This window comes from Elgaria multicarinata, chromosome 11 (assembly GCF_023053635.1).
Source record: "Elgaria multicarinata webbii isolate HBS135686 ecotype San Diego chromosome 11, rElgMul1.1.pri, whole genome shotgun sequence".
Lineage (NCBI taxonomy): Eukaryota > Metazoa > Chordata > Lepidosauria > Squamata > Anguidae > Elgaria > Elgaria multicarinata.
In genome coordinates this window covers 12,673,142-12,699,840 of record NC_086181.1, presented here as the reverse complement: position 1 = coordinate 12,699,840, position 26,699 = coordinate 12,673,142, and the positions used below count along the sequence as shown (strand labels likewise).

At 41.7% G+C, this 26,699-nt stretch overlaps 1 protein-coding gene across 1 annotated transcript in view; it reads left to right on the top strand.

The window, feature by feature from the left end:
* SKAP1 (src kinase associated phosphoprotein 1) overlaps positions 1-26,699 on the top strand; it is a 385,397-nt gene that overhangs the window by 24,301 nt on the left and 334,397 nt on the right. Inside the window, exon 3 of the mRNA XM_063138165.1 lies at positions 10,359-10,384. Coding sequence (XP_062994235.1) covers positions 10,359-10,384 — 26 coding nt within the window. The remainder of the gene's footprint in view (positions 1-10,358; positions 10,385-26,699) is intronic.

Here is a 26,699-nt window from a genome sequence, read left to right as displayed (position 1 = left end):
ATAAATAGCTTTGAAAATGTTTAGACCTGTTTAACTTTGCTTCCAGACAAGCTGCTTTAGCCCAAGACATCTTGCTGCTTGAGGTAGAACAGCAAATGACACTCTTCTTCCCAAGTCAAGATGCATACTACCCAAGTCTGGCAAAATTATTCTGGCACCTCAGATAAAAAATCCCACAGGTACCTCTCCCTGTTAGTAGAAATATAATAAATTAAATAACTAATAATTTGCTGTCCTTTCATGACGCCCCAAATCATCTGCCTGAGGAAGCCACCTCACTCTCCCTGATGGTAGGATTGGTTTGGCTGCTAAGAAGCCCTAAGACATTGGTTCTTTGTAGGTAGACGCAACAGTTACTCAACTCCAGACTGGTTGTACATGTAATGTAAACATGATTTGAGAAACTTTCCTTTCAGAGCCAGTTTCTGGGGCCAGGAGAGCCCTGAGACAGGGGGTGCTTCCAGATGGAGGGCTGTTAACGCTGCCAGTGAAAAGGCATTGTGTCCTAACTCCTCATTGTGAGCTGCAGCATCTAAGTGAACTTTTCAGGATGGGATATAGCCATTGGGATATAGCCATTGAGCTTTCATCCATAATAAGGGATTTTTCAGCACTGGTACTTTGGAAAGAAGGCCGGGGCAAAGCTTTTAAGCCGCTGGAGAAAATCCTGGCATGGGGAACCCATGCATGTTGTTGGGATGAGGCTAAAGTTTCCACGTTTAAGAGCTTAAACAAAAGCGAAGGGGAATACCAATGTACTTGCTTCAGTTAACCCTTGTAACGTAAACCAGCGCCCCCCCCCCCCCCAACCTGGTGCTAGCTCGAGATGTGTTGGATTTTTCTTCCTTAACAGATTTTTTTCTGGTAAGAAAAAAAGATGGAAGAAATGGGAAGGTTGCAAATGGAAGACGGCAAATTTCATGTTTGAGGCAGGTTGATAGCAGCTTAAAAGTTTCACTCGGATGCACTGACAGGTGTATTTGTTAAAAGCTGTTTGTTTACCAGTGCACAGTTTGAGAAGGAATCATAAGGAAGCTGCAGCAAACATCCGACCAGTACTAATCCAAAGGGGTGGGGCCAAAAATACAAATTTTCCCAGCATATTGTAGCTTAAATCTCTTACTGCCATCAACTAAGGAGAAGGATTTCATCATTAATTACAGTACCTCAAACTTCTTCCAAGAAAGGCTGAATTCTGCAGCCTATATAATTTATGTAAAATAACCAAATGTGCATATATTCATCTTGTATAATTCTATTTCTAGATGTAATGTTGCAGGGCAGGAATCTGAAGCCCTACCCAAGCTCCATAAGTAAAGCCTTGCTAATGCCTCCCTTTGGAGATTTCTTCAGGCATTGGCCAAACACTTTTAAGCCCATTGTCATAGCTATAAGGTCTAGAAACTTCTTTGCCTTTTAAAAATGGAAACCTGAGATTTCAAGGATGCTGAATACTGTGTCCCATACTAAATCCAATGCTTGCAAAGTGCACTCATAGGCTCAGTTCAGACAACACGTTTTTCAACGGTGGTTTTAGAACTCCACAGTGGAGTTTTTACACCACTGTTGAGAAATGTGTTGTCTGGTGGGAAAACTCCACACAACGATGGAGTTTTTTGGAGAACACCACACAGAATATCCACACTATGCAAAGGAGAGTTCCTGCACAACCCTTGTGTTGCATGTTGTGTGGCGGGCTCTGTGGAGTTTTCCATTGCATTGAGTGGACTTTTCCCACTGGCTATAAAGTTCCCTAGCAAGAGCAGTGAAAGGAGCGAGTGCCGCTCTAGGAGAGCAACTGGGATTGTTTTTTGTAGTAATGGCTGATGGGATGCTATTGGGACAACCGGGGGAGGAGAGAGGGCGGAGAAACTGTCAATTAAACATTGCAATGGATTTTACTCAACTCCACTGTAGCCCACAGTCACACAACAGTGGAGTTAGAACATTTTGTGTGGGGAGTACCCCCTAAAAACTCAACTGTTGTGTGGAGTTTTCACACTGTGTTGACTAACGTTTTGTTTGAACGTTATAGAATCATGAGATCCACAGAACACTGGTTACGCAAATACTACTGCATTTATGATGAAAACAGGCAGGTCAGTAACAGAACTGGGATGGTCTCTGATAGATATGGTGCAGAACCTGTTCGGGCATGGGGGAATTTGGAGTTTACTGTCTCTTCCTTGCAGATTAGTCATTGATCACTGTAAATGATGAAAGTTGTGCAGTCAAAATCAGTCTCCGATCTCTCTTCTCTAACCTGCCTTGTAATTCTGTACCATTTGGACGAGGAATGTAATTGAAATGGTTTGCAGGGCTTAGCCAATGGTGTGTTATGAAGTTTCTCTCTGTTCTCTTGGCCCTTATTCCCTCTTGCTTGCTTGAGATGCTGTTCAGCATCAATTATTTCTCCTTGGGTGGACATTAAAATAGCCAACAAGTTAAACCCAGATTTGTCAAGATCTAACTTAAATATCCGCTGTGGTGGTTTTAGTGTTCTCAATTGGCTAGAATTGCAAGGGAGTGTAATTATACCTTGACTTTATGGATTTGCCTCACGGCTCGTTTATTTGAAACTGTTTGGAAGGGTGGCTGTTTTTGCTAAATGGATTCCTTTACCTGCCAACTTTTGGAAACCCTCCCAAATGGAAAATTGGGGGCTGTCCCTCTGGCCCTCAGTTCTCCACAGCAGTGATGTCACGGCTTGCTTGATACAGGACAGGTGCAAGGTTTTGTGCACTGTGGAGGGCAAAAAGCATGGTGGTAAATCTCGAATGCCATGGGGCGGGTGGCAAGGGGGGCAATGGAGAGATCTGATCCATAGGACAAAATCTGCTGAGGAATCCTCTTGTCCAAGCTTAATTGAAATGAACCACAGTGCTCTTGTGTAGCTTCCATTGATTTCGCCAGGGCTTCCCAGACAATTGTGACCTGTATTATTTAATATGGGGTTGAGGAGACATTTGGATTGCTTCCCCAGGCCCAAAATGTTTTGGACCAGGCATGTTCATGCTTGGCTCTCCCTGTCCCTAGGAGCTGACCTACCCACTATTGCGTGTGAGAGTGAGAGTCCCCCGCCTCACTTTTTAAATGCTTTAAAAATAAATAACCCAGGGATTGCAGTGGCTGCAGGGACTCAATCAACCCTTCCCCAAAATTAATATGTGCCTTGATGCAGCAATACCATTACTGACTTGGGGGTAGTAGGAATTCATTCCTCTTCTTTCTCTCCCCCCGCCCCATTTTCTTTCCTAAGGCCACCATCTGACCAGCTCATTATGTAGTACCCAACCTCATCATAATACATGAGGGAAACTAGGTTAGATATTGTAATATTTGAATTAAGAGCAATTATTTTTAAATGCATGCTGATAACAAAATATTTAAGATGCTTCACAGCAATTGATATTTCAAATTAAAAAGAACAGTTAATACATTTTATAACAATATTGTTGGGCTTTAAAAGCTTGATTGTAGTAATTCTTCTTCTTTGTACATGTAAAACTAGGCATTACTCTACTTGCTCCCTGGGAAGTAAAATCTTAGATCTGAGCTGTCTAGCACCTCAGGTTTAGCCCATTTTACCTCCACATGAGCTCTACCTTGAGCTAATAGCTCAGGTTTTGCAAGGTTTGTTCTGTCTGGTTTGCCAAAGAGCTGGCCAATGCTGCAAAGTACTTCACTTCGAACTAGTAAGACTGTGGTCTCCAGCGTGGTGCCCATGGTCACCCCTCCAAGTTCTCTACCTCTCTAGATTTTTATTTTATTTTGAGAATTTGTAACCTTTATTTTTAACTGGGAGGCTGACAAGTGCCAGTGCCACATTAATTTCCAAGAATATCTCCAGTTCCTACATGGCCCCTTGAGCCATCCTTAGAAAATAGAAATTGTGGAGGTCTGCAGCCCAGTGTTTCTTTTTAAAGTGTGCCCATCTGCCCAGAAAAAACGTAAGCTGGCGTAGTAGGGCTTTGTGAGCTATGTGATTTGGCATTTGGGGACTCAGCTAGAGCCCACCATTGCCTTCTGCTCAGTTTCCTTATTATGTGACTTTTCACTGAGCTTTATCAATTTGCTTTCTAGGAAATGGGTGTTTTGTGAGTGACCATGCCTACCATGGCAGACATTTTTGAAAGGATGAGCCCCCATTGCAGCCATTTTATGAGAGTGCTCACTACACACACACAATTAAAATTCTAAATGTCCCCACTGATCCAAAAAAGCCTGGGAACCATTGGATAACCTTTTAAAATCTCTTCACTGTTTGCCAATTAGTTTGCGAGCATAAAGTGTTGGTTATCACCTTTAAAGCCCTACATGGTTTGGGTCCAGGCTACCTGCGGGATCGCCTTCTCCCGTACAATCCACCCCACACACTCAGGTCCTCTGGGAAGAATCTACTTCAGTCAGCAAAAACTAGATTAAGAACTGTTACCCAGAGGACCTTCTCTTCTGCTGCTCCCAGACTGTGGAGTGGCCTGCTGGAGGAGACTCGTCAACTTAACAGTCTACTAGCATTCAAGAAAGCTATAAAGACTGATCTCTTCCGGCAGGCCTATCCAGTGGAATTTTAAGATGTTTTTGAAATGTTTTTAGGATGTTTTTTAGGATTTTTTAACAATGTATATTATGTTTTAATTGAGTGTTATGTATTTTATTGTTTATTGTTGTTCCCTGCCTTGATCAAAATGGAGAAGTGGGCAAGAAATTATTATTATTATTATTATTATTATTATTATTATTATTATTATTATTATTATTATTCCCACTGAGAATGGCAGGTGTGTGTGTGCACGTGCTGATTACGATTGAGACCACAGGGGATACAAGGCTTAAACCTCCCTACAGGATGGCCCTGATCGACTTGGGCTCCCTCGTGCCAGCTGTTTGTTTTTTTTAAAAAAGGAAAATCAGCCATACAAGGCCAAACCATGTGAATATTGTCATGTCTAGGTTGGCCCATAGTTCTTGGAAAACTTTCCTTAAATGTCTGTAACATTAGTGAGGAAATGTTGATGAAGGTGAAGTGACTAGAATAAAGGCAAAGACAGGAGACAACTGTTAAAGTGAGAGGGAGGGAGTGGAAGGCAAAATGAAAATTTGGGTGACTTTCTTGGATGCCATGCTGCTTAAAATAACTAACTAACTAAAGTGCTATGAAGAAAATTTCCATGCTCTGTATGTTTGCACTCTGCACACAATTTGCTTTCTTGGGTAATAATAGTATCTTATGGAGGGATTTGTGATGGCTCTAAAGTGTGCAGCAGAACTCAGATTTACTTTAGAAAAAACTCCAATATACTGTATTAAAAATGACAGAGGTTAGGGGCAGATACACCAATCCTTTTGGCCAAACTGAAATGGAAACTGACAGAAAATCATTTTTGGCACCTAGTGCAATAAATATTATGAAGAAGACATGTTCAGGAAAGATTAGGTGCCCCTCTCAAGGAGAGAGGACAAGAATTCACTAAACAAGAAGTATTTGCAACTCGGAATCACTCATCGTGACTTAGAATTACTCATTGCACAGTAGAGGAAATAATCTCCTCTCTGGGGAAAAAAACAAAAACAGGGAGGTGACCTGAGCAAGTGGGAAAACGGGAATTGAACTACTCAGCGAGTCAGCAAGAAAAAGAGTTTGTTAGAGATTGCAAGGCAGGGGATGTCTGCTCTGAATTGATAGAGCTGGTTGTGATGGGATATCCATTGTTATGTCAGCCCCCACCCCCACCCCCAGGTACAAACCCTGGTCTTTTAAAGGTTTATTGGGCTGTTGTTAATTGGATGCTGAATGGCCAAGATCAGGGCTGAAACACTCCATCCTGTCCCCAGTGACTTGCTGAGCAAAGAACTTACAGAGTCATAGTCAGCGGATTCCCAGAAAGCATCTGGTTTTGGAATTGGTGGAAGAAATGTTGTGTTGGAACTTAGGACCACAATGCTGAGTTCAAAGTTTGCTTACTTCAAATTCTGAGGGTAAGCCTACCTGCAATATAACATACTGTATTCCTGTTATTGAGGAATCTGGGATCTGGTTTAAGTGTGACACTACCAGGCACGTATAAATTAAAACCAACACATATACCTATCTTTGCAGACTTCTGCCCGGCTGATATCATGTTCAATCGAGGTTTAACAGCCCCTGTGTACACAGCATGCATTGTTGGCAGGCTAAGAATCCTTGGCCTGGATTTATGTTGAGCTCGTGAATTAACACTGGGCACTCAAATGCCAGTGATCCACTTTAAACGTCAATTTTATTTTATTTTATTTTGAAATCACATTAAAATACAGGCAAGAGAACACACACCTAACAATGCAACAAGATCACAAAACAAATAAAATTCACTGGTTATAGTCCTTCATACAACATGACTATAATGGGAGTAAACATCGTGCAATGCTAATTGAATCTGTTAAGAGATAATACATGGGGTTGGATCCAGATTTAGTCATCCCTAAATAGACCCATTCAAAGCAATGAGATTTGAATTGGTCATGACTAACTTAGTCCCATTTATTTTAATGGGTCTGCTCAAAGTATGACTAAATCTAAATCCAACCCATGGATTTTGACATGCTATCAAAATAGACTTGGGCATTATGATGTTGTATTCTATGGCTTGAATATAAAGTACCTCGGGTACAACTTGGCTCTACCTAAGTTATAATATCTGGTGACTAGATTGAGGTTGGGACACATTTTAGTTGTATATATTCCAAGCAGAATATATACCATATATATGTACCATACTTTATGTGCCTTCCTGGGCCTGTCTAAACATCGTCTTTGCCCTGCGGAGGTTGTGAATCGGCACTGCGTTGCTTATATGACACAGTCGCCGATTTCCATCCACCGTGGACAAATAGGCAAAGCTGCGCACTGGAAAGGTCGGGGACTTACCCTGACTTTTCCCGCTGGAGAGAAGTCAGCACCTCTTTTCCGCCATCTGGCCTTCTTCCAGCATTGCACCAGGGACGTTCCTGGGAGGAAAGTGACCTCTAATTGGTTGCCAGAAGCTGGGCAAGGGGCAGGGGGAAAGCTGGCAAGCCGAATTACTTCTGGTAAGCCTGCACCGCCTCCTGCGTTTGGATTGCCTGCTGCCACCACGCAGCAGCAAAATTGCAGGGTTTAGTGGTAACGTGGCACCAAAGCAGCGCTGTGAAGGTAGTCTCACTTAGTATTTTTATTTATTTATTTATTTATTACATTTCTATGCTGCCCAATAGCCGAAGCTCTCTGGGCGGTTCACAAAAATTAAAACCAAAGTATAAAACAACAGTATAAAACCATAATATAAAATACAATATAAAAGCTCAACCAGATAAAAACAGCAGCAATGCAAAATTACAAATTTAAAACACCAAGTTAAAATTTATTTATAGACTGTTAAAATGCTGGGAGAATAAAAAGGTCTTCACCTGGCGTCTAAAAGCATATAATGGAGGTGCCAAGCGAACCTCCTTAGGGCGCTCATTCCACAGCCGGGGTGCCACAGCAGAGAAGGCCCTCCTCCTGGTAGCCACCTGCCTCACTTCTTTTGGCAGGGGCTCACGGAGAAGGACCCTGAGGATGACCTTAGGGTCCAGGCAGGTACATATGGGAGGAGGCGTTTCAGATAGCCTGGCCCCAAGCCGTTTAGGGCTTTAAATGTTAATACCAGCACTTTGAATCGGGCCTGGACCTGGACTGGCAGCCAGTGAAGCTAGAAAAGGACTGGTGTGATGTGGTCTCATCGGCCAGTCCCTGTTAGTAACCGTGCTGCCCTGTTTTGTACCAGTTGAAGTTTCCGGATCATTTTCAAAGGCAGCCCCACATATAACACATTGCAGTAATCCAAATGAGAGGTTATCAGAGCATGGATAACTGTAGCTAGGCTATCTCCGTCCAGATAAGGGTGCAGTTGGTATATCAGCCTAAGCTGATAAAAGGTGCTCTTTGCCACAGAGTTCACCTGTGCCTCAAGTGACAGTTCTGGATCCAAGAGCACCCCCGAACTACAGACCTGATCCTTTAGGGAGAGTGCAACCCCGTCCAGGACAGGGCAAACATCACCTCGCCGGACAGATGAACCACCCGCTAACAGTACCTCCATCTTGTCTGGATTGAGTCTCAGTTTATTAGCCCTCATCCAGTCCATTACCGTGCCCAGGCACTGGTTCAGAACAGCCACTGCCTCTCCTGGGTTTGATGAAAAGGAAAGGTAGAGCTGGGTATCATGTGCATATTGATGACACCTCAGTCCACATCTCTGGATAACCTCCTCCAGCAGCTTCATGTATATGTTAAACAGCATAGGGGATAAAATAGAGCCCTGTGGAACCCCATGGCTTAGGTGCCACGGCACAGAGTAATAATGCCCCAGCACCACCTTCTGGAATCGGCCATCCAAGTAGGAGTGGAACCATTGCAATGCAGTACCTCCAACTCCCAGCTCAGACAACCTATCCAGAAGGATACCATGATCGATGGTATCGAAAGCCGCTGAGAGGTCCAGGAGAACCAACAGGGTCGCACTCCCCCTGTCTCTCTCCCGACAGAGGTCATCCCACAGGGCGACCAAGGCAGTTTCCGTTCCAAAACCAGGCCTGAAACGCGATTGAAATGGATCTAGATAATCCATTTCATTCAAGAGTGCCTGGAGTTGTCCCAGTATGACCCAGTGCAGCAGTCCCCAACCTAAGAGGATTCCTCAACATTTTGGGATTGCAAAGAAAGACCATATATTTCCTCTGTGTTTTTCATGGGAAATGCAAGCATATCATTGATTACCACCTTCAAATGCAGTTTGTCTTTTTCTATCATGGTCAGGGATTCTTTTGCATGGTGCTGTCAGTGTGAGACAAAAATAAGCAAAGTCAACTATTGATTGTTCTGGTTAGATTTCTCTGCAAAATTCAGTGGATGCGTTTGTGTATGTGTTGGAGGTAGGGGCAGGGAATGATGCTCAAGCACCGGTGAATAGGAAAAAGTATTAGTTTCTGGAACCAAGCTTCACTTTGTTAAGGCAGAAGTGAAATTTGTCAATGTTGAAAGTCCTGAGACACATTTAGTTTGTGACGCTGTTGTAAAATGCCCAGAGAGCTTTGTCTATTGACTAGTATAGAAATGTAAAGTAAATAATTTTCTCACATAGTTCAGTTTAGGATATAAATTTGAATTTCTCTCAAGTGAATCTTCTCCCTATATTCTTGCCTGTTTCCTAGGTTAGGCTCCAGTTCACTTAGGAGCCCTTTATCAACCCTCTGTATCAGGTTTCCCCAACTTGGTGCCCTCTAAATGTGGGACTTGAAATCTAGCAACTTCTGGAGCGCCACTATACAGGTTGAGATGAAGCTGTGAAAGCAGGGCACCAGATGGGTACAGGATGCTCTATAACATAAGAAGCTTCCAGTTGACTGTATCAGCTATTTGTTCTGTCAGCTTCTAAGCCCTTCTTGAAAGCCTGCAAGGATGGTGGTCCTCCGATGGGAGTTTGTTCCAGAGGTTTGGGGCCACCGCAGAGAAGGCCATGGGTTACTGTAGCAGGTGTCCAAATTGCTACACTTCTACAGTAACCCAGGAACTTTTCCTTTGCTAAATTTGACTTAATTTCAGCTCCTTAGTAGTTTGCCACCAGATTTTGGTGGCAAATTGTTGTCTATTTTGTTTTTGTCATAGGGTGTGGGGAGGATTGTGCAGGGTGGGGGGAGGGATTCTACAAGGTGCTAGTTGGAGTGTGGTCCATGGGGAGGATTGTGGGGGGCAAAACTGACCGTGGGCCCCCGCAATTGCCCACCCTTGTTGTAAAGGTTCCTACGGAGAAAGGTCCTAGAGTTTGGAAGGAAGTTTAAAAGTATAACTACGCTACTACTTCAGACAAAAACATGTTTCTCAGTTTTTACCTGATGAGGTTTAGTCCAGAGGTTTTTAGTCATGGGTTTGCTAGTGGTCAAAAAATAGAATAATCTGAAACAGAAAGTAAGGAGGACTCTCTAGATCAGTGGTAAGCAACTCAGTGCCGTCCAGATGTCTTAGACTACAGTGCCCATAATCTCTGACCATTGGTCATGCTGGCTAGGGCTGATTGCAGTTGTAGTCCAAAACATCTGGCGGATATCACGTTGCCTTTCCCTGCTCTAGGTAAATGCATACAAAATAGAACAATTAAATAAGCACTTTATTTGCACAATGTTAAAAAGGCTAGAAATAACGGGGCAGCCCAAGGATGAAGAGGTGTTGCCTACGTATCTGTGAGTATGAGATCTTCCTTTATTTCTGTGATACTGTCCTCCATTTGCCATCACTTCTTTGAAGGGCAATAGATGGTTAAGAGCTGAAAATTTCTGATGTCTTCTTCATTGCTTTCTTTCAGGTACCACTGGGAATTCCTGCCTGGAGGTGAGTGTAAGTTTAAATTTTAGTTCAGGAAAGGGGATTGTACCAGTGGTGTAGGCTAGTAAACCATATATGAGGGTTACAGTAGTAGTGCATCAGCTTTCAAGGGGTGAAGGGAAGCCCACAGAAGTTACCAGACTGCAAAGGAAATATATTACTAGCCTACTTGGGGCTGGTAGTGCAAAGATGGGGAACTCTGGCCCTCCTCTGGCAGCCCATTGCATTTCTAGGGAAGGAAATGTCCTGTTTCAGGCAGCTTGCTTGGTTTTCTGTGCTGGCCACAGAGGAGGTTTAGCATTAATATATAGCATGTCAGATTGTGGAGACAAAGGGTTATTGGGGAGTATACAGCTGCTCATTCCTCCAGAAGTGATGCCCCCATTCCCCCAAGTCAACATGAAGTCTAGAAACTTCCCCCCTTTAAATGAAATTTAACGTTCATGCATCATAATTGTGAGTATATAAGTATATTGCCCTTTATTATATAAAATCCTTGAAACGTCAAGAAATGTTACCATCCTCTGTAAAAAAACCTCATTTAGTACTAGAAAAAAACCTTGCCGAATTACTATAGGAAAATCAATTGATTAAAGGTCTTGTTTTTTGTTTTTTTACTTGCTTCCTGTTTTACCATCATATTTCCAATCCCTAGCCAAAAGTGCTGAAAACTTTAAAAAAAAAAGGAAGAAAAAGAACCCTGGGGTTCTTGCAACATTTAGGTTGTGTCAATGTGCATTGTGTCCATGCACATCAAGGTTTGCACGGTGCCCACCCTTCTATATTTGGGGAAGCCAAATGGATTGATATTCATGTGGTGCCCAACTTGCATGATGTCAGAAAGCCATGAGCTGTTCAGTGTGGTTCCTTGCCTGGGCAACCTGCGGACAGAAGGGGAATTGAGGTCATCTAGGGAAGGGGCTAAAGACTGTAGTATAGATTGTGTTACAACTACTGGATTACTTTCTCGGATTACTTTCTCACATTCAAGAATAACTTATAGGCTGGGACCTACACAGAGGCTCTGGTGCTGGTTTGCGTTAATGATGTTTTGTGTTTTTAGTGGTGTGTGCGTGTATTTTTGCGCAAACTGCTCTCTGCCTGAAAACAAGGTGATAAAAATCACTAAATGGGTATCTGACTGTCTCAAAAAGGCATGAAAAAGTACATGAAAAATCTGCTGTCTTGCCATTGTAAAAAGCAATACCAGAGACATACACACTGCTTCACATACACAGGCATATATGGTAAATATATAAGGAGTAACACATGAGGTTTTGTATGCTAATAGTTGTGACAGGACCACCACCCACCTCAATTGTTGAATGTTGATAATACCTGGATTTTGGTGAATAGGAGTGTTTTAGAGTTTAAGGAGAAGAGCTTGTGCATGTATAAAGAAGGTAGAACAGTCAGAGAAACTGGCAAATGTGCCATATTAGCTTGATTTCTTTAATTGGTTTAAGAAATAAAATTCCAGCATGATATCCGCTCATCCCCCCACTCACTGACATGGGGCGGGAAGGCTCTGCTTCCAACACATGTTCATCTCTGGCAACACAGAAATGTCAGAAATGCAGCGGTGCCTGGAATTCCCACTAGGATGGTGTTATCACATTTTAATATGGGTCTCGGTGCTTCTAATTGCTTTCAAATCATTGTTTTCCTGCATTTCCTTGATGAACCGGGCATCTGGCGTCATTGGAGAGACAGTAAAGCAGACAGCTGTGTTCGGAATTAAAAAAAAAACCCTGATTAGAACACATAAAAGGCATAAAAATTAAATTTTTCTTTCTCCTAGAAATGTTTACATCCATTAAAAAAACACCTTTCACTATTTGTGTTCTGTTATTAAGCAGCCACATCAGCTAGTATTTTTGTTTGCTGCATTTATATTGTATTTGACATATCTATTTTAATATACAGAGTCCACTGTCACGCTGTTGTTTTGACAGGCCTATAGGGAATACAAACCATAGCCGTTAGAATGGCTGCTAAGCCTGCTATCTATTTTAAAGGCAACATTGGTGTGTATGGTTGTATCTATATTGAGGTGGATCTAGACAAAGTTAATTGCAATCAATATAAAAAGTTCATGAGAAAAGCTGATCTGAATACCCGCCTCCCCATACAACTTATTAGAACAATGCATTACCAGCAAAAATGGCAGGTATTCAGCTATGGTTGATTGGGGTGGGGTTAGGGAGGGGTGGGGAATTTCCTGGAAATTACACTATGTGATGATGTAGTGTTGTTCTCAGGGGCATTCTTGGGCAGCCATTTCCCCGCCCCAGGAGTGCTTGAGGTGGTGGCAAGGCTGTTTTGTTAAAGAAAGGCAGGGGGCTGGGTGGAAATTGCCTATGTACTAAAGATTAATCCAGTCTTCAAGGGGGAATGTTAACTTGCCCACACCCAGTAACTTACAAAATTCCAAATACAAGTTCCATTGATTTCAATGGGACCTAAGTGTGACTAACTTAGTCTGGATCCAACTCCCTGTGTGTTTATTTGTGTGTAAAGTTGCACATTATCTTTATTCCAAGAATATTGTCCCCAGTACGCTTCTCCTCCCAACATTATGTGGTTCCATCTTACAAGTCTCTATCACAGCAATACTTCCTTTGAGACTTAACTCCTGCCTCCGCAAATCTATACTTAATAGTTTGCTAGGAACCTATTCCCTAGCAAAGTTTAATTTATTTTCTATTTTTTCAACAAAGGCAGGGTCACATTTCTATACTAGCCATTAGGCAAAGTTCTCCAGCGGTTCACAAAAGAAAACTTAAAACCATAAAATAACACCAACTTTGTAAAACATAATACAAAAATATGAAGTTTTAAAAATAATAAAACCAAAGTAAAAACCAGAGTTACAGCCAGTAGTTGTGCAAAAGTCTAAAACTGCAGCAATGGAATTTTTTCAAACAGAATGACTAAAAAGCCTGGCAAAGTTCACCTGGTGCTGAAAAGACCACATCATAGGTGCCAGGCAAGCCTCAGCTGGGGTCCCACCACTGAAAAGGCTCTCTAAGAAGGCCTTGCACACATATTGCACACTTCATGAATTCAAGTGCTTCACACACGTTATATTAATAGCCATTGCTGTAGCCCTGTATTATTATTCCTATTTTACAGATGAGTATTTTTACAGTAAGCCCAGGAATGGGACTGACTTCTGAGTAGGCATGCATAAAATTGTACTGATAGTTACCTAATTAGTTTATGGCTGAGGTGAAGTAGGACATCAGCTCACACATTTGGACAGGGATTTATGGCATTCTTGGTAGGAGATGTTGGTTGTCATCAGATAAGAAACCATAATATTGGCTCAGCCACAATTCATACAGTACTTATTACTACTATAATTGAAGTTGCAGAGGGGGTAGTCATTCCCCCGCTGCCTCCAGCAACTGAGTCTTGCATAACAATGTTGATCCAATTCTTAAATCAGACAGATTTTTTCCATTACTTGAATTTGTAGGAATGTGAATATACTTTTTTTATTTATAACAAATGTAAAACAAAAATGATGTATAAAAATATAAAAATTCCATCAGTTTTGCAAATATTGCAGTACTGAGAGAAGTACTTTCATGAAAGTCAGCATTCCAGAAAATAGTGAACATAGGGGTGGGAGAATGAGCGATGTTTTGAGCTTGTCAAAGTTCTTTGTTTTGCACCTTGATACTCATCTCACCTCGTTCTCACTCCTGAATGCAAGTATCTTTTCTTTTTAAACAAGAAAAGTGTGCATTTTCGAACATGAAAAATGCACACTTTTCCAAACATGCATTCCAGATGCACACTTTCCTCCCATAAGCTAAAGCATGAAAATGTATTTTGGAGTGGAAATGCACATTTTTGAATGCAAACGCAAGCTCAGGAAATTGCAAACATTTCCTGAGAATTACACCCCTGTTCGTGTTCGAAATTGTAAATGGGACACATGTTCACATTATTTGTGAACAGAAACTCATAATCACAATCCATTTGCTCATAAGCTTATTTTCTGGGCTCCGTTAAGAGCTTTCAGATTGTAAGACTGCAATCCTTTCTATACTAACTTACCTCCCACTGAATTTAGATTTTACTTCAGAGTAGTAGGATTGCACTGTAACCTAGCTTTGAAATCAAAGCTATTGCCCACAAACAAATCAAAACACACCAGCAACAACAAAGACAAGTTATGTTGATGAACTGGCTCAAGTTTGGTTTTGTTCCTGTTGAAGCACTGCATATTTTTACTGCTGCCAATAAACCTAATACAAATCCCAAACTTACTTTTATTTACCAGTCTCTCTCAGGTAACACAACACTAATTTGTGTCATGGGTTATTGTCTCCAGTCACTTCCCCAGGAAGTCTGTAGTAAAGGGCACAAAAATCTGCATGACTCAAGTGATGCTAGCTACCCTGAGATAACTTGTGTGCATCTTTTTCTGCCTCTCTCTTTGTATGGGACAAATTACTACTGGAATTCAACATTGAATAAATGTTCTTTTAATGTTACATATATATGGTCCAGCATTTATCCCAAATCAAATTACAACCCTTTTCTGGTATAAATGAATAGTTTTTAACTTGACAAAATATTCACATAATCCTGCGTCTGGCTACCATTTTATCAACCCCCTACATAACTGTGGCCATCAAAAGCTCATGTGAATGAGAGAAAATATGTGGGCAGATACACATGTATTCAAATAGGGTTCACACCTCATGGAAGCCCTGCCTTCTGATTTGGAAATGAATGCCTTCCAGCTGGAGGTAGGATCAGGAGAGAAGGCTGTGGTAGTAGTGAAGGAGAAACATGCCATGCTTGTTAGCAGTTCTTCCCTTTTTTAACCACGACTCCATATTTCATTTGGCTGATACATGGCTCTGACAAGAACCTCCAGCTGATCATTGCTAGAGCCACAACTCAAAAGAAATTCAGCTGTCCTATACTGGCCAGACACATGTGCACCAAGGCATTAGGTTGTTACATGTACTGCTAAAGGTAACAGTAATGTAAACTTAATACGTTTGCCTCATAAAGTGTGGAGCTGCCCTTAGCCACTATTTATTTATTTATTACATTTTTATACCTCCCAATAGCCGAAGCTCTCTGGGAGGGTCTCAGTGTTCTACTACTATGCTGTAGTAGTACAGTCCCAGCTTAGAGTGATATATGCTCCTTTAATTTTATGTATTTTATTTATTGTTGTACTAATGTTGTTCCCCACCTCAATCCAAAGGAAGAGGCGGGTAAGAAATTATTATTATTATTATTATTATTATTATTATTATTATTATTATTGGGCATTTGCTCCCTATCAGGGGTAGCTAGAAGGTAGATTTGGATAGAAGTGGGGTAAGTTGCCACCCCACTTCTTTTCATGTGTGAGCTCAGTTCTGTTACTGAACACAAACTCCTGGGCTGAGGCATGTTGTACTTTAATTCTAAGTGCATATCTAACCCCTACCCCAAGCCACTATTTTGTTCCAGGATCAATCCAGCTGGTGTACCTCAGGGTATTATTAAAAGCCACAACCCTGAAGTCTTTCCACCCCTGCTCTGGAGTAGACAGAAGAGATTGTATTTAAAGAGAGATTTTAAATTTATGTTTCCCAGTTTGGATTTATAAGCATGGAATCCTTAGGAAGACGCAAGCCTACTAAGTTAAACTCCTGTAGAGGTGAGGGTGTGTTGGCTTTTCTCTATATAATACATGTGTGCATACCTCACTTCTGTTATAACTATTTTCTCTCTTTGGGTATTGCTATCCATGTAGTTATGACAAGGATAAGTGGGAAATCATTAAAGCAGCAACCAAGAACGTAAGGCCTTGCTGGAAGAAGGGAATGGGTCCTCTTTGAAGCCAAAGCGGAGTGTTCTTGAATTAATGGAGTGTGCCACGATTTCTTGGCTAAGTTCTGTTTACTCAAACATCATTGTGCTCTTGACATGGTGAGGGGTTCTTGCATAAGTTGTAAGCAAAAATCAGAAAGTCTGGCCTGCCTTGGATTTATGATGTGACTTAAGCTGCCAAAGATAAAGCACCAGATTGTCAATATTTATGCCTCGTTGTTAAAATATATCTTCTGTTGAGTGCTTGGGATTCCTCTTGCGGTTCAAGTGCCAGTAACAAAACTGGGATCTCTCTCTTTAAAATAATAATAATTGTGATTTAAAAAAGGAATAGCTGTTTTTCACAGTGTATAATGTTATACATAGAGGGGTTTAATTTGAACCAGGGCTCAGGCTCAATTCTGTTTTACAACAAAGTGTGAAGATATATGCTTCAGAGCAAGTGCAGAGTGCATTTGCTTCCAGGAAGTGGCTGCAGTCTACCCTAGATATCTGGGCCTAAGGGACAGAGCCTTCAGGAATGAATGTGTGGCTTTTAGGGAGCAGAGGTTTGAGCCCCAGGAATTCTCCCAGTGGTTTGGGCTGTTTAACTTAGAAAAAAGATAAGTAAGGGCAGAGCATGATAGAGGTGTATAAAACTGTGCATGGTGTAGAGAAAGTGTTTAGGGAGATATTTTCCCCCTCTTTCTCATAATGCAGAAGCTGAATGATGGGAGATTCAGAACAAATAAAAAGAAAGTATTTCTTCATGTAGCACATAGTTACACTATGGAACTTGCTACCACAAGGTGTCGTGATGGCCACCAAGTTCAATGACTTTAAAAAGGGATTTACACAAATTCATAGAGGATAAGGCTATCAATGGCTACCAGTCATGATGGCTATGTGGTACCTTCAGTAACAGTATGCCTCTGTATAATGTTGCTGGGGAACACAAGCAGATGGGAGGGTGCTCTTGCGCTCATGTCAAACTTGTGGGCCTCCTATAAATATCAGATTGGCTACTGTGGGAACAGAAGACTGGATGGGCTTTGGTCTGATCCAGCATGGCTCTTCTTAAGTTTTGTGGGTTTTGCCCCAAGGGGTTGTACTATCTACTAGATTGAGATAACAGGAATGGAAGGAAAGGCTGGGGATTTATTTACTGATATTTATTTTATCAGTACAACTTCCTTAACTATGTTTCTGCTATAAGTACATAAGCGCATTAAACACAATAATGAGAAAAAGCAGCATAAAAATCGTGCGCACGTGCACACACACACACACACACACACACACAACTTGTCTTGGTTGTGGTCATAGAATATTTTAAAGGGATATGCATTGGATTTTATATGTGAACATTCTTCAGAATGTACTATGTACTTGACTGTCTGTACCCAAGTACAAAATGTATAGTGACTACTACCTCTTGAGAGACCCTTAGGTAGTTTATTCCTTCACCAATTTTTCCCTCAGTGCTATTATCTCCTTGCCTTCTACCAAGGACTAGCCTATCCAAGTGGAGTCTCAAGTTAAAGACTCTGTTCAGCCAATGAATGACCTCAGATATGTCTCATTCTTCCATTGGTTTGGTTCCCCACCTGTAAAATGGGAACAGTTCAGTTGTTCTGCTGCACAGGTTTGTTTTGAAGCAAAAGATGGTGAAGTGGTCTGTAGATGATTATTAATAAACATAACTCCCAATATAGTATATTTAGCAACGTCACATTTAGTGTGTGCTGATGTGACATCATGCTTAATGGTGACTTGGGATATGTTTTGGGAGTTGTAAAGGAAAGTAGGAGTGGTGGGGAATTGGCGGTTCCTCTAACGTTCGAGGTTATGAAAAAAGAACCTTTGCAGAGGTTAGTTTTTAAGAAGTGGTGGCAGAGATCACAGGCTTGGGTGTATGTTGCCTGGATGATGTTAGGCTTTGAAGAAAACATATTCTGCACATGCTCAGGTATATTCTGTACTGCACATGCTCAGGTGTATTCTGTTCTGTAGTCTGTGAAAATTCACATCTTATAGAGCTGAACTGTGACACTCAAAACAAAGTCCAGGTCTTTTGTGTGTTAAACCCTAGTTCTGTACCTTTTGAATGTATTTTCAGCTGATCTCCCTGATTCTTTCTTCTTTCTCAAGAGGAGATTGAGGAGAAAATACAGTTTCACAAAGAACAGGGAATTATCTGGGATAAAAGTTGAGATGCTAAATGTACAGCAGTTTGGGCTGTTCTGAAGAAGTTAAAAATATAAGATGTTACGTGAATTTTATGGATGTGGTCATTTAAGAAAATATTAGAATGTCATGGGCAGTCTTTTAAATATCCTGGCATGCAGCTTCCATAGGGGTCATGAGAGCTTTCTAAGCTGAGCTATGGGTCTTTGGAAGCTGAGCATGTGCAGCAAAGGGGATTGTGTGGCACTGCTGCTTTCTGTTTGATTATGAAATCTCAAGGGCTACTTAAATGAGCACACGGCCCCCCCATTATTCCATGTTCATGATGAACTGGAGAGAGGTAAAGAAATGGCCCCTTTGGGGATTCTGTGCATGATATATTGCCTCCACATAGCGTCACCTGAGCCTTGGATTAGCACAATAAGAGAGTCTAGGGAATTCTAAAACCTTCAAGCTCGTGCTGAGCTTTAAGCAGATACTGCCCAAATGCTATTAAAATTTCCTTTGTCACCATGAGGGCTAGAAACTTTCATGTAATTTTGGTAAAATGCTGGCTATGCCAGTTTACTTCCCAATAAAAGGAAACAGGCTCAATCTTGATAGGGAAGGTTTGTGGTGATAGCTTCCAACAAAGGTACTTTCATTTAATAGTTACAGTTTAGTGAATGGGGGAGCTGGTTTCACAATATGTAGCAAGTCTCTGCCCTGTTTCCCCCTGCTATGGAGTACATCCTCATGATTTTGCTTCTGGTGCTCTGCTGTACTGTGGCTTCCAACCAGAAGTGCAGAAACCATAGCTTCCCCTTCAAAACATGCAGGATCCAGCGAAAAGAGTCTTTCCAAGCTCCCTCAATTAGAGCCAGCTAGATGGCACCAGGTCATGACATCTAAAATGCTGAAATGATCTGGAGCAGTGATTGGTAACTAATGGCTTCTTGCCCAGAATTTGTTCCATGGACACTTAACACTTGAGCTGACATTTTGCCTGCCCCACTCAACCACCTTCTCACAGTAACAGAAGGACCTGCTATTTTTAAGTAGCTTCTGTCCTTTTTCGTTTGCTGTCTGTGTTATGTAAGCCTTCAGGAAATTGGAGTTCAGAGCCTATACCTTGAAATAAATGCGAGCCAGGAGAACATTCTCAGGAAAAGTCGTTGTGCCCATAGGCTACTCCTCAGCGTGCAGCTAATGGAGAATTTGTCCCATTGATGGCCTCAAAAATGCCAAATCTTAAATTCAGGACTGGTGCCTGGGTTCAGCATCTGCTGAGGTTTACTTCCAGCCCTTTGAACCTTCTGGCCCTGCTGCTACTCGTTTTTGCTGTTGCTTCTTGTTTGTCGCTTTCCTAGAGAGAACAAAAAGGAACAATAATCTACGCAGAACTTGTTCTCCCCCTCTTTCTCTGGAAGGTGGTGTGGATAGGACCTGGAGGAAGACATAAGTGAATGAGCTGTAGCAACTACAGCAAGGATGGGATGCCCTCACAGAGGGCTCTTATTGAGAGCATCTTGCTCAAGGGTGCTGCTAAACCTGGATCCCACACTGCTTAAATATGTGTGCAAATACCCCTAAATAACATTACCAGTTCATCACTTCAAACTATCTGCTTGGATGATGTTGCCACCATAGGAATGGAGCTGAATTATGTTGTCCCATTTCAAAGATTTCCCAATGCTCCACCTGTAACTATTGTGAGAAAGCCCACCCCCAGCCCCTCTGCAGAAGTATAGCTGTGTTGTTATTATTATTATTATTTATTTATTTATTTATTTATTTATATAGCACCATCAATGTACATGGTGCTGTACAGAGTAAAACAGAAAATAGCAAGACCCTGCCGCATAGGCTTACATTCTAATAAAACCATAATAAAACAATAAGGAGGGGAAGAGAATGCAAACAGGCACTGGGTAGGGTAAAACTAACAGTATAAAGTCAGAACAAAATCAAGTTTTAAAAGCTTTAGGAAAAAGAAAAGTTTTTAGCTGAGCTTTAAAAGCTGCGGTTGAACTTGTAGTTCTCAAATGTTCTGGAAGAGCGTTCCAGGCATAAGGGGCAGCAGAAGAAAATGGACGAAGCTGAGCAAGGGAAGTAGAGACCCTTGGGCAGGTGAGAAACATGGCATCAGAGGAGCGAAGAGCACGAGCGGGGCAATAGTGTGAGAGGAGAGAGGAGAGATAGGAAGGAGCTAGACAGTGAAAAGCTTTGTAGGTCAACAGGAGAAGTTTATATTGGATTCTGAAGTGAATTGGAAGCTAATGAAGAGATTTCAGAAGTGGAGTTACATGGTCAGAGCGGCGAGCCAAGAAGATGATCTTAGCAGCAGAGTGGTGAACAGAAACCAACGGACTGATGTGAGAAGAAGGAAGGCCAGTGAGAAGAAGGTAGCAGTAGTCCAACTGAGAAATAACCAATGCATGAACAAGAGTCTTGGCAGAAGAGACAGACAAAAATGATCGAATCCTGGCAATATTATACAGGAAAAAACGACAGGATTTAGCTACTGCCTCAATATGAGGAATAAAGGAGAGCGAGGAATCAAATATAAAGCCAGTCTGTTGCAGCAAACCAACCCTGCACTGTGGTATCTTTTAATGACGAACACGTTTATTGTAGCAGAGCCCACTTCTATCAGTTGCAAATGTAGGCATTGCAGCAAGTAGAGTAGGTGTAGGCCAGAACACGTCTTGCGCAAGGAGCATGTCCCGTCACAGGTGATGGAAGTGGCTCACTGGGCATGAACAGCAAATGTAAATCTACCTTACAAATGTGTTCTGACATTAGAATTAATAGTTCACAAGTGCACACACAATGCTGCTAGAAGAGTCTGCAAGGTGTTATTAATGTTGCTTGTGAAAATGCCAGTTGCCCAGAAAACTGCAAAGATGCAAAGGGGAGGGTGAACCCCACAGAGATGGTGTCTAATTCAAAGGGCTGCCACAGGAGGATTCCTACAGGGTGGAAACACGTAGATCGAGGTTGGTTTTTAACATACTGTGTAAATTGTAAGCCCCCTATATAGCAGCATCTGGTACAGTCAGTCTTGGTGTGGAAGTCTGTTTGCATATGTGCACTTCTTTTTCTACACTGGGGACGCCAGTCTGCATTTTTAGCCACCCAATCTATATTTTGGCTACCAAACTGAAAGAGGCTAGAATTCTTATGCGCATCAATACCCATTTCCCTTCATCCCGACTCCCGCCCCAGCCAATCATTACTTCCAAGAACTGCCCTATTCCTGGCTTGCTTACAGTCTGTTGGTCTTTAACAATAGTAGATCTCTCTCCACCCCCACCCCCCTCACCCTGGCCCTCTTTCCGTAGGGCTGGGATTTCCTCTTTCCAAGGCTAGGTTTTGCTTTATGAACTACGCCTGACCACTGTAGACTTGCCTGTGTCACATTCGTTGCAGCCACCTGCCTCCTTTATGAATGCCAGGAAGCTCGTCATGAGATTGCAATAGGGTTAAAATCTTGACTGGTGCAAGTGTGTGTCTCCGCTCTCGTTTTAAATGTTCTCCCATTGTTGAAAGAAGATTCTCCTTTCTTTTCCAGGCAAGGTAAAATGCTGCACACTGCAGCCCTCCCTACTGGCTAGACCTGGATATTGCAACTTGGAAGGAAACTATTAGGCAAGAGAGAACTGGATTGTTCGGTCCCCTACTTGACAGCTTGCCTGCCAATCGCAGGGGAGATTCCTTTTGTCTCATGAATATATAACAGGGCTGCCTCTCTCATTCCCAGGCACGGAAGACAGATCAACATTCTAGAAAATAGCATGGCAACCAGGCTATCCTAAGGTCTTGCGGAGGCCCCTCGGCTCACACAAGCTAGAATCAAAACAACATAAGCCTACTATTAGAAAAAACAGAAATTGCGAGAACTTTAGTCACCTGGTATTAGCACTGGAGAAATGGATTGTGTGTGTTTGTGTGTGTTTTTAATAATATAACAGTATTATGTTTATTAAAGCACACACTATGTATAAAAACTGCTGCTTATTTAAATAGTACAATGAAACAAGCATTCTGCTACTTAAAATCTCTTCTAAATGTGGGGGGAATGTTCAGTGGCCTGCTTTTAAAAATAATATTTGATTGAACACCATACATACAATACTTTCTGATCACTATGAAATCCAGTCTAAGGTGACTTAGTGTTCTTTCCAAATTTAGCTATTTATCTCTATATATTTTTATTGGAAGTTTCCCCTTCACGTTGTTAGTGTGTGTGTGTGTGTGTGTGTGTGTGTGTGTGTGTGTAACCTGATCCAGCAAAGTTGGATATTTTGCAATCTAATTAACATTCTTCCTGCAAACCTTCCTGCTCTTTGTTCCCAAGGCACTCACTTAAACAGTCTTAGCACCAGGCTAGGTATGCATTATCCTCTCATTTTTGTGTATGTAATTTCCATTTTTATTTCTCTGTTCCTAAAGAGGAGTATTGTGTAATTCTAAAGCTCACATTTAGCAGTTCAAACATTAACTGACCCTGTTAAAAAGGTATTGGTACCTTAGAGGTGGTGTAGCATAGTGTGAATTGGGAACTGCCTGGCTTAAACCTCAGTTCAGACAGAATCTCACGAGGCTGGCCTTAAGTCAGCTGCTTCTATCTTGACCTCAGCCCCCCATCTACAGTATGAGAATAGCCTACTGTACAGGGCTGTTGTAAGGATGACTGAGATAATACTGCATTTGAATGCTTGAAAGTGTTATCGTTATTATCCTGCTTGTTCTGTCAAGTTTAAAGGGCTAGTGATGGAAAGAAATGAAATGGATGCTGATGGAAATGGATCTTTGCACTACAGTTGCCAAGAAGAAGCGAGGGCTGATTCCTCAGAAGGCTCTGTGTAAAGTCAGCTGAGTGCTGCCCGGCCTACCAATACATATAGGGGTGTCAGCCAGTCAGTATATTACTGATCCATTCGGTTAAACGGTATTTTACCAATTGGATCAGTCCTTTTGGGCAGTTCACATGTCCTTTTCCACACCTCCTATGTCATCTACAAGACAGTTTCCCAAGCTGCCAGATGAGCCCATGGCCCCAAAAGATTGCCTACTCCTGCTATAGGATGTCGCAGGGTGATGAGTTTGATTGACCTCTACTGCTACTTAATATTTTTGTTCCAGGGAGCAGTCATGAGTATAGGAAATGGGGATATTTGGGTGCCTTTGGAAGGTCACGAAAAGGACAAGAATGGGAATGTTGACCAGAGGTTCAAGAGAGTGGACTTTCACCCCACAACAATTTCCATTGGATGGGTTTTGCTTTATGCTCAGGCTAAGATGGATGGATCGCAATTTCTGTGGATCAGAGGGATCATTGTGATTTCCAGTGATGCAGCATTTTAAAAAATTGGAAATCTGAGTCCTGCTCTATCCAGATAGCAGAATGTGGTGGCAGACTCCTGCAGTGGTAGAATGGATGGTGTCATTTCAGACTGCAGGTGGGGGAATCATAGTTTCTAATGCTCTGTTAAGTTAAACAAAAAACAAACCATAATTCCCTGCAATCAGAAAACTAGTACAGCAGGACTAAGTTGGGATAGAATCTTTCTCCTTGATGTGCTACTGGTTTATTTGTTTTTGTTTTTTAAGGTGCACATATTTTTTAAAATTTACAGAAAACATTCTACATGGACAAACTTTCCAAAATAGCACTCCTCCTCTGCAGTCTAAAGTGGCACATTCCACTTCAGTGGGAAGGGTCTGTAGGTCAGTGGCAGAGTGCATGCTTTGCGTGTATAAGGTTCCAGGTTTGAACGCCAGCATGTAGGGCAGGAAAAAACCCTGCCTGAAACCCTGGAGAGCCGCTGCTGATCTGATTCAGGCCTGATAAGGCAACTTCCTTTGTTCTACTCAACCAACTCATTTTGCTCCATGTGTAAATCAGGCGTGAATTCTGGAAGCTTCAGAAGATTTGTCCACACGCTTTCAAAGATATATTGGCCATTTCCCTTGCTTTAAAAACAACACCCTACTTGTTTTTCCCCATACTTTCTAAGTTTAAATTAACTTTCACTAACGATTTAGTAAATTCCCATACACCCATTAAAAAACCCACCAAAACTAGAGCTGACTGAGTGGCATTTGTGTAGTGTACCCATTTGATGATATTTTAAAAACAGCATCCAAAATCCTTGAATGGCCCACTTACTGCAAGAGAAATAAACATATATGTGTAATAAATTGCACAAAGAGTTTGCTGGGAACAAAAGAGATGAAAAGTAAACCTTTTTACATAGTGGCCCCCCTTCTCCTTCTTCTTAAAGAAAAAGCACTTCAAGTTTGATTAAGTATTATTTTGTCACCTCTGAATCCTGGCACCATATTGTTGTACATTTTGAAAACACCACATCTTTGATTAATCCACTTAGCAGTCACAGTTATATAAACAAGCTTTATGCATTCTTGCAGTACTTCAACAGTTTTTTGTGCCAAACCAAACTCATGACAACACTTTGGAAGAAGGGCATTGGAAATGCCCAAAGTAGTGATGCCAGGACATGTGGTAAATTTTACTAAATGTTTTAGAGGGGAAGGTGAGAGCTTTACACTCACCTTCTAGCAAGTGGGTTATGCCCAAAAATGCACCTGCAGGAGATTGAATACTTCTGTAACCTTCAAGCTACAAAATCTATGATGCTGTCTAATTATGATTAAAACCTGTATGAACAGAAAAGTCTTAGACTGTTACTTAAAGAAAGGAATCCATAATATGAAGAGTATTGCTGCATATCTGGAATCTGCTGGAATTCAACTTTGTTGCCAGAATTTCTGAAGAAGTGCTTTCCTCAAAATCTCAGCAGATGGCTATGCTCCTGAAATTAGCATGGCAAATATCCAGTAAAGTTCTCATGGATTGTGTGTGTGTGCGTGCGCGCGTGCATGCAAAGGACATGGTCCATTGGCATAAGTACTCTTGTACTTCGCCCCACTGGCTCAAATTAAATTTCTTCATTCACCAAGTCGAGCTTGGGCGGGAGCAAGCGAACAAGGTTAGTTGGGAAGTTGGACTGGCACTAAGGCGAGGCAAGCGGTTCAGATTATCTACCTCCCTTCCAGGCAGATTCTGGAAGGATTGGAGAAGTTGACATGATGGGACTTTGGGCTCCTCTAGCATGCTAACCAAAAGGCTAGTAACTAAGCAGTTTCCCATTCTAGCCTGCTGACTTATTTATTGCATTTGTATACCGCCCCAAATCCAAAGCTCTCTGGGCGGTTCACATAGTTCATGTTCAGGGTATGCTACCCACACTCTTGCGTGCCCTCCAGTGATGTCATGCTCACCATTAGGGGCCCTCTCCATAGCTGGGAGCTGTAAGCTAAGGCATCTGGAGGACACCAGGTTGGGGAAGGTTGACTTAGACCATAATTTAAAGCTGTGGAGAGGTTTGACCCCAGAGCGACTAGTTTGGAAATTACCATCAATACTTATGTGAACTGGTTTTTAAGTGCCCCTTCAGAAGGCTTTCACTCCAGTCCTGCAAGGTGCTTGTTAGCGGGGTGTCGTTGGGGAGCTGTTCATGGGGGGGGGGTGCTTCTTGAAAACAGTGGCTATGGGCAGCATGAACACTTCTGGAATACTGCTCCAAACCCTTCTCTTCCAGAAGTTGCAACAATTGCTCCTTGCCACCAAATTGAGTGGAGCAGCCTTGGATTACTGTTATTGCTTCTTTTAAAATTTGTTTTAACTGTTTTTATTCTGTTTTTATTTTCATTTTACCTTGTACACCGCTCCGGAATTTTTCAAGGAGGAGCGGTATATAAATATTCTAAATAAATAAAATAAATAAATTTTAAATATAAAATACAGCAGCAAAAGTAGATGAGATGGCGCCCCATTGTTGGATGCCTCTTTCGAGAGGAAACTGTCTTCCAATAAAAAGTCATTGCTTCATCTGCTTTGCACATGCATTTCTTTCATAGGGATTATCACAGCGACAATGCTATTAAACCCTGTGGCATTTTAGTAGCCCGTTAATTTGCTTTTCACTTTGTTTGATTAGCAAACTGGAGTACCTTAATGAACAAAATTAGCTCTGAGGCGTCATTTTTATCTATATTGCCAAATCCAAAGCCAGGAGGAACTTTCTTTGGATTACCCAGTCTGACTTCATGCCTATTGTCAGTTAGGCTGCTTTACAACACCTTCTGCATACAAAACCATAATTAGTGCTGCTCTGGAATTAGTGGTGGTTTGTTATTTTTAAATAGTGGTTGGTTTCAGTGAGGCCTTCCTCCAGTTTATCTCCGACTTGATGGTTAGCTGCTTGCCATCTTTTAAGTCAAACCCTGGTAATATCTT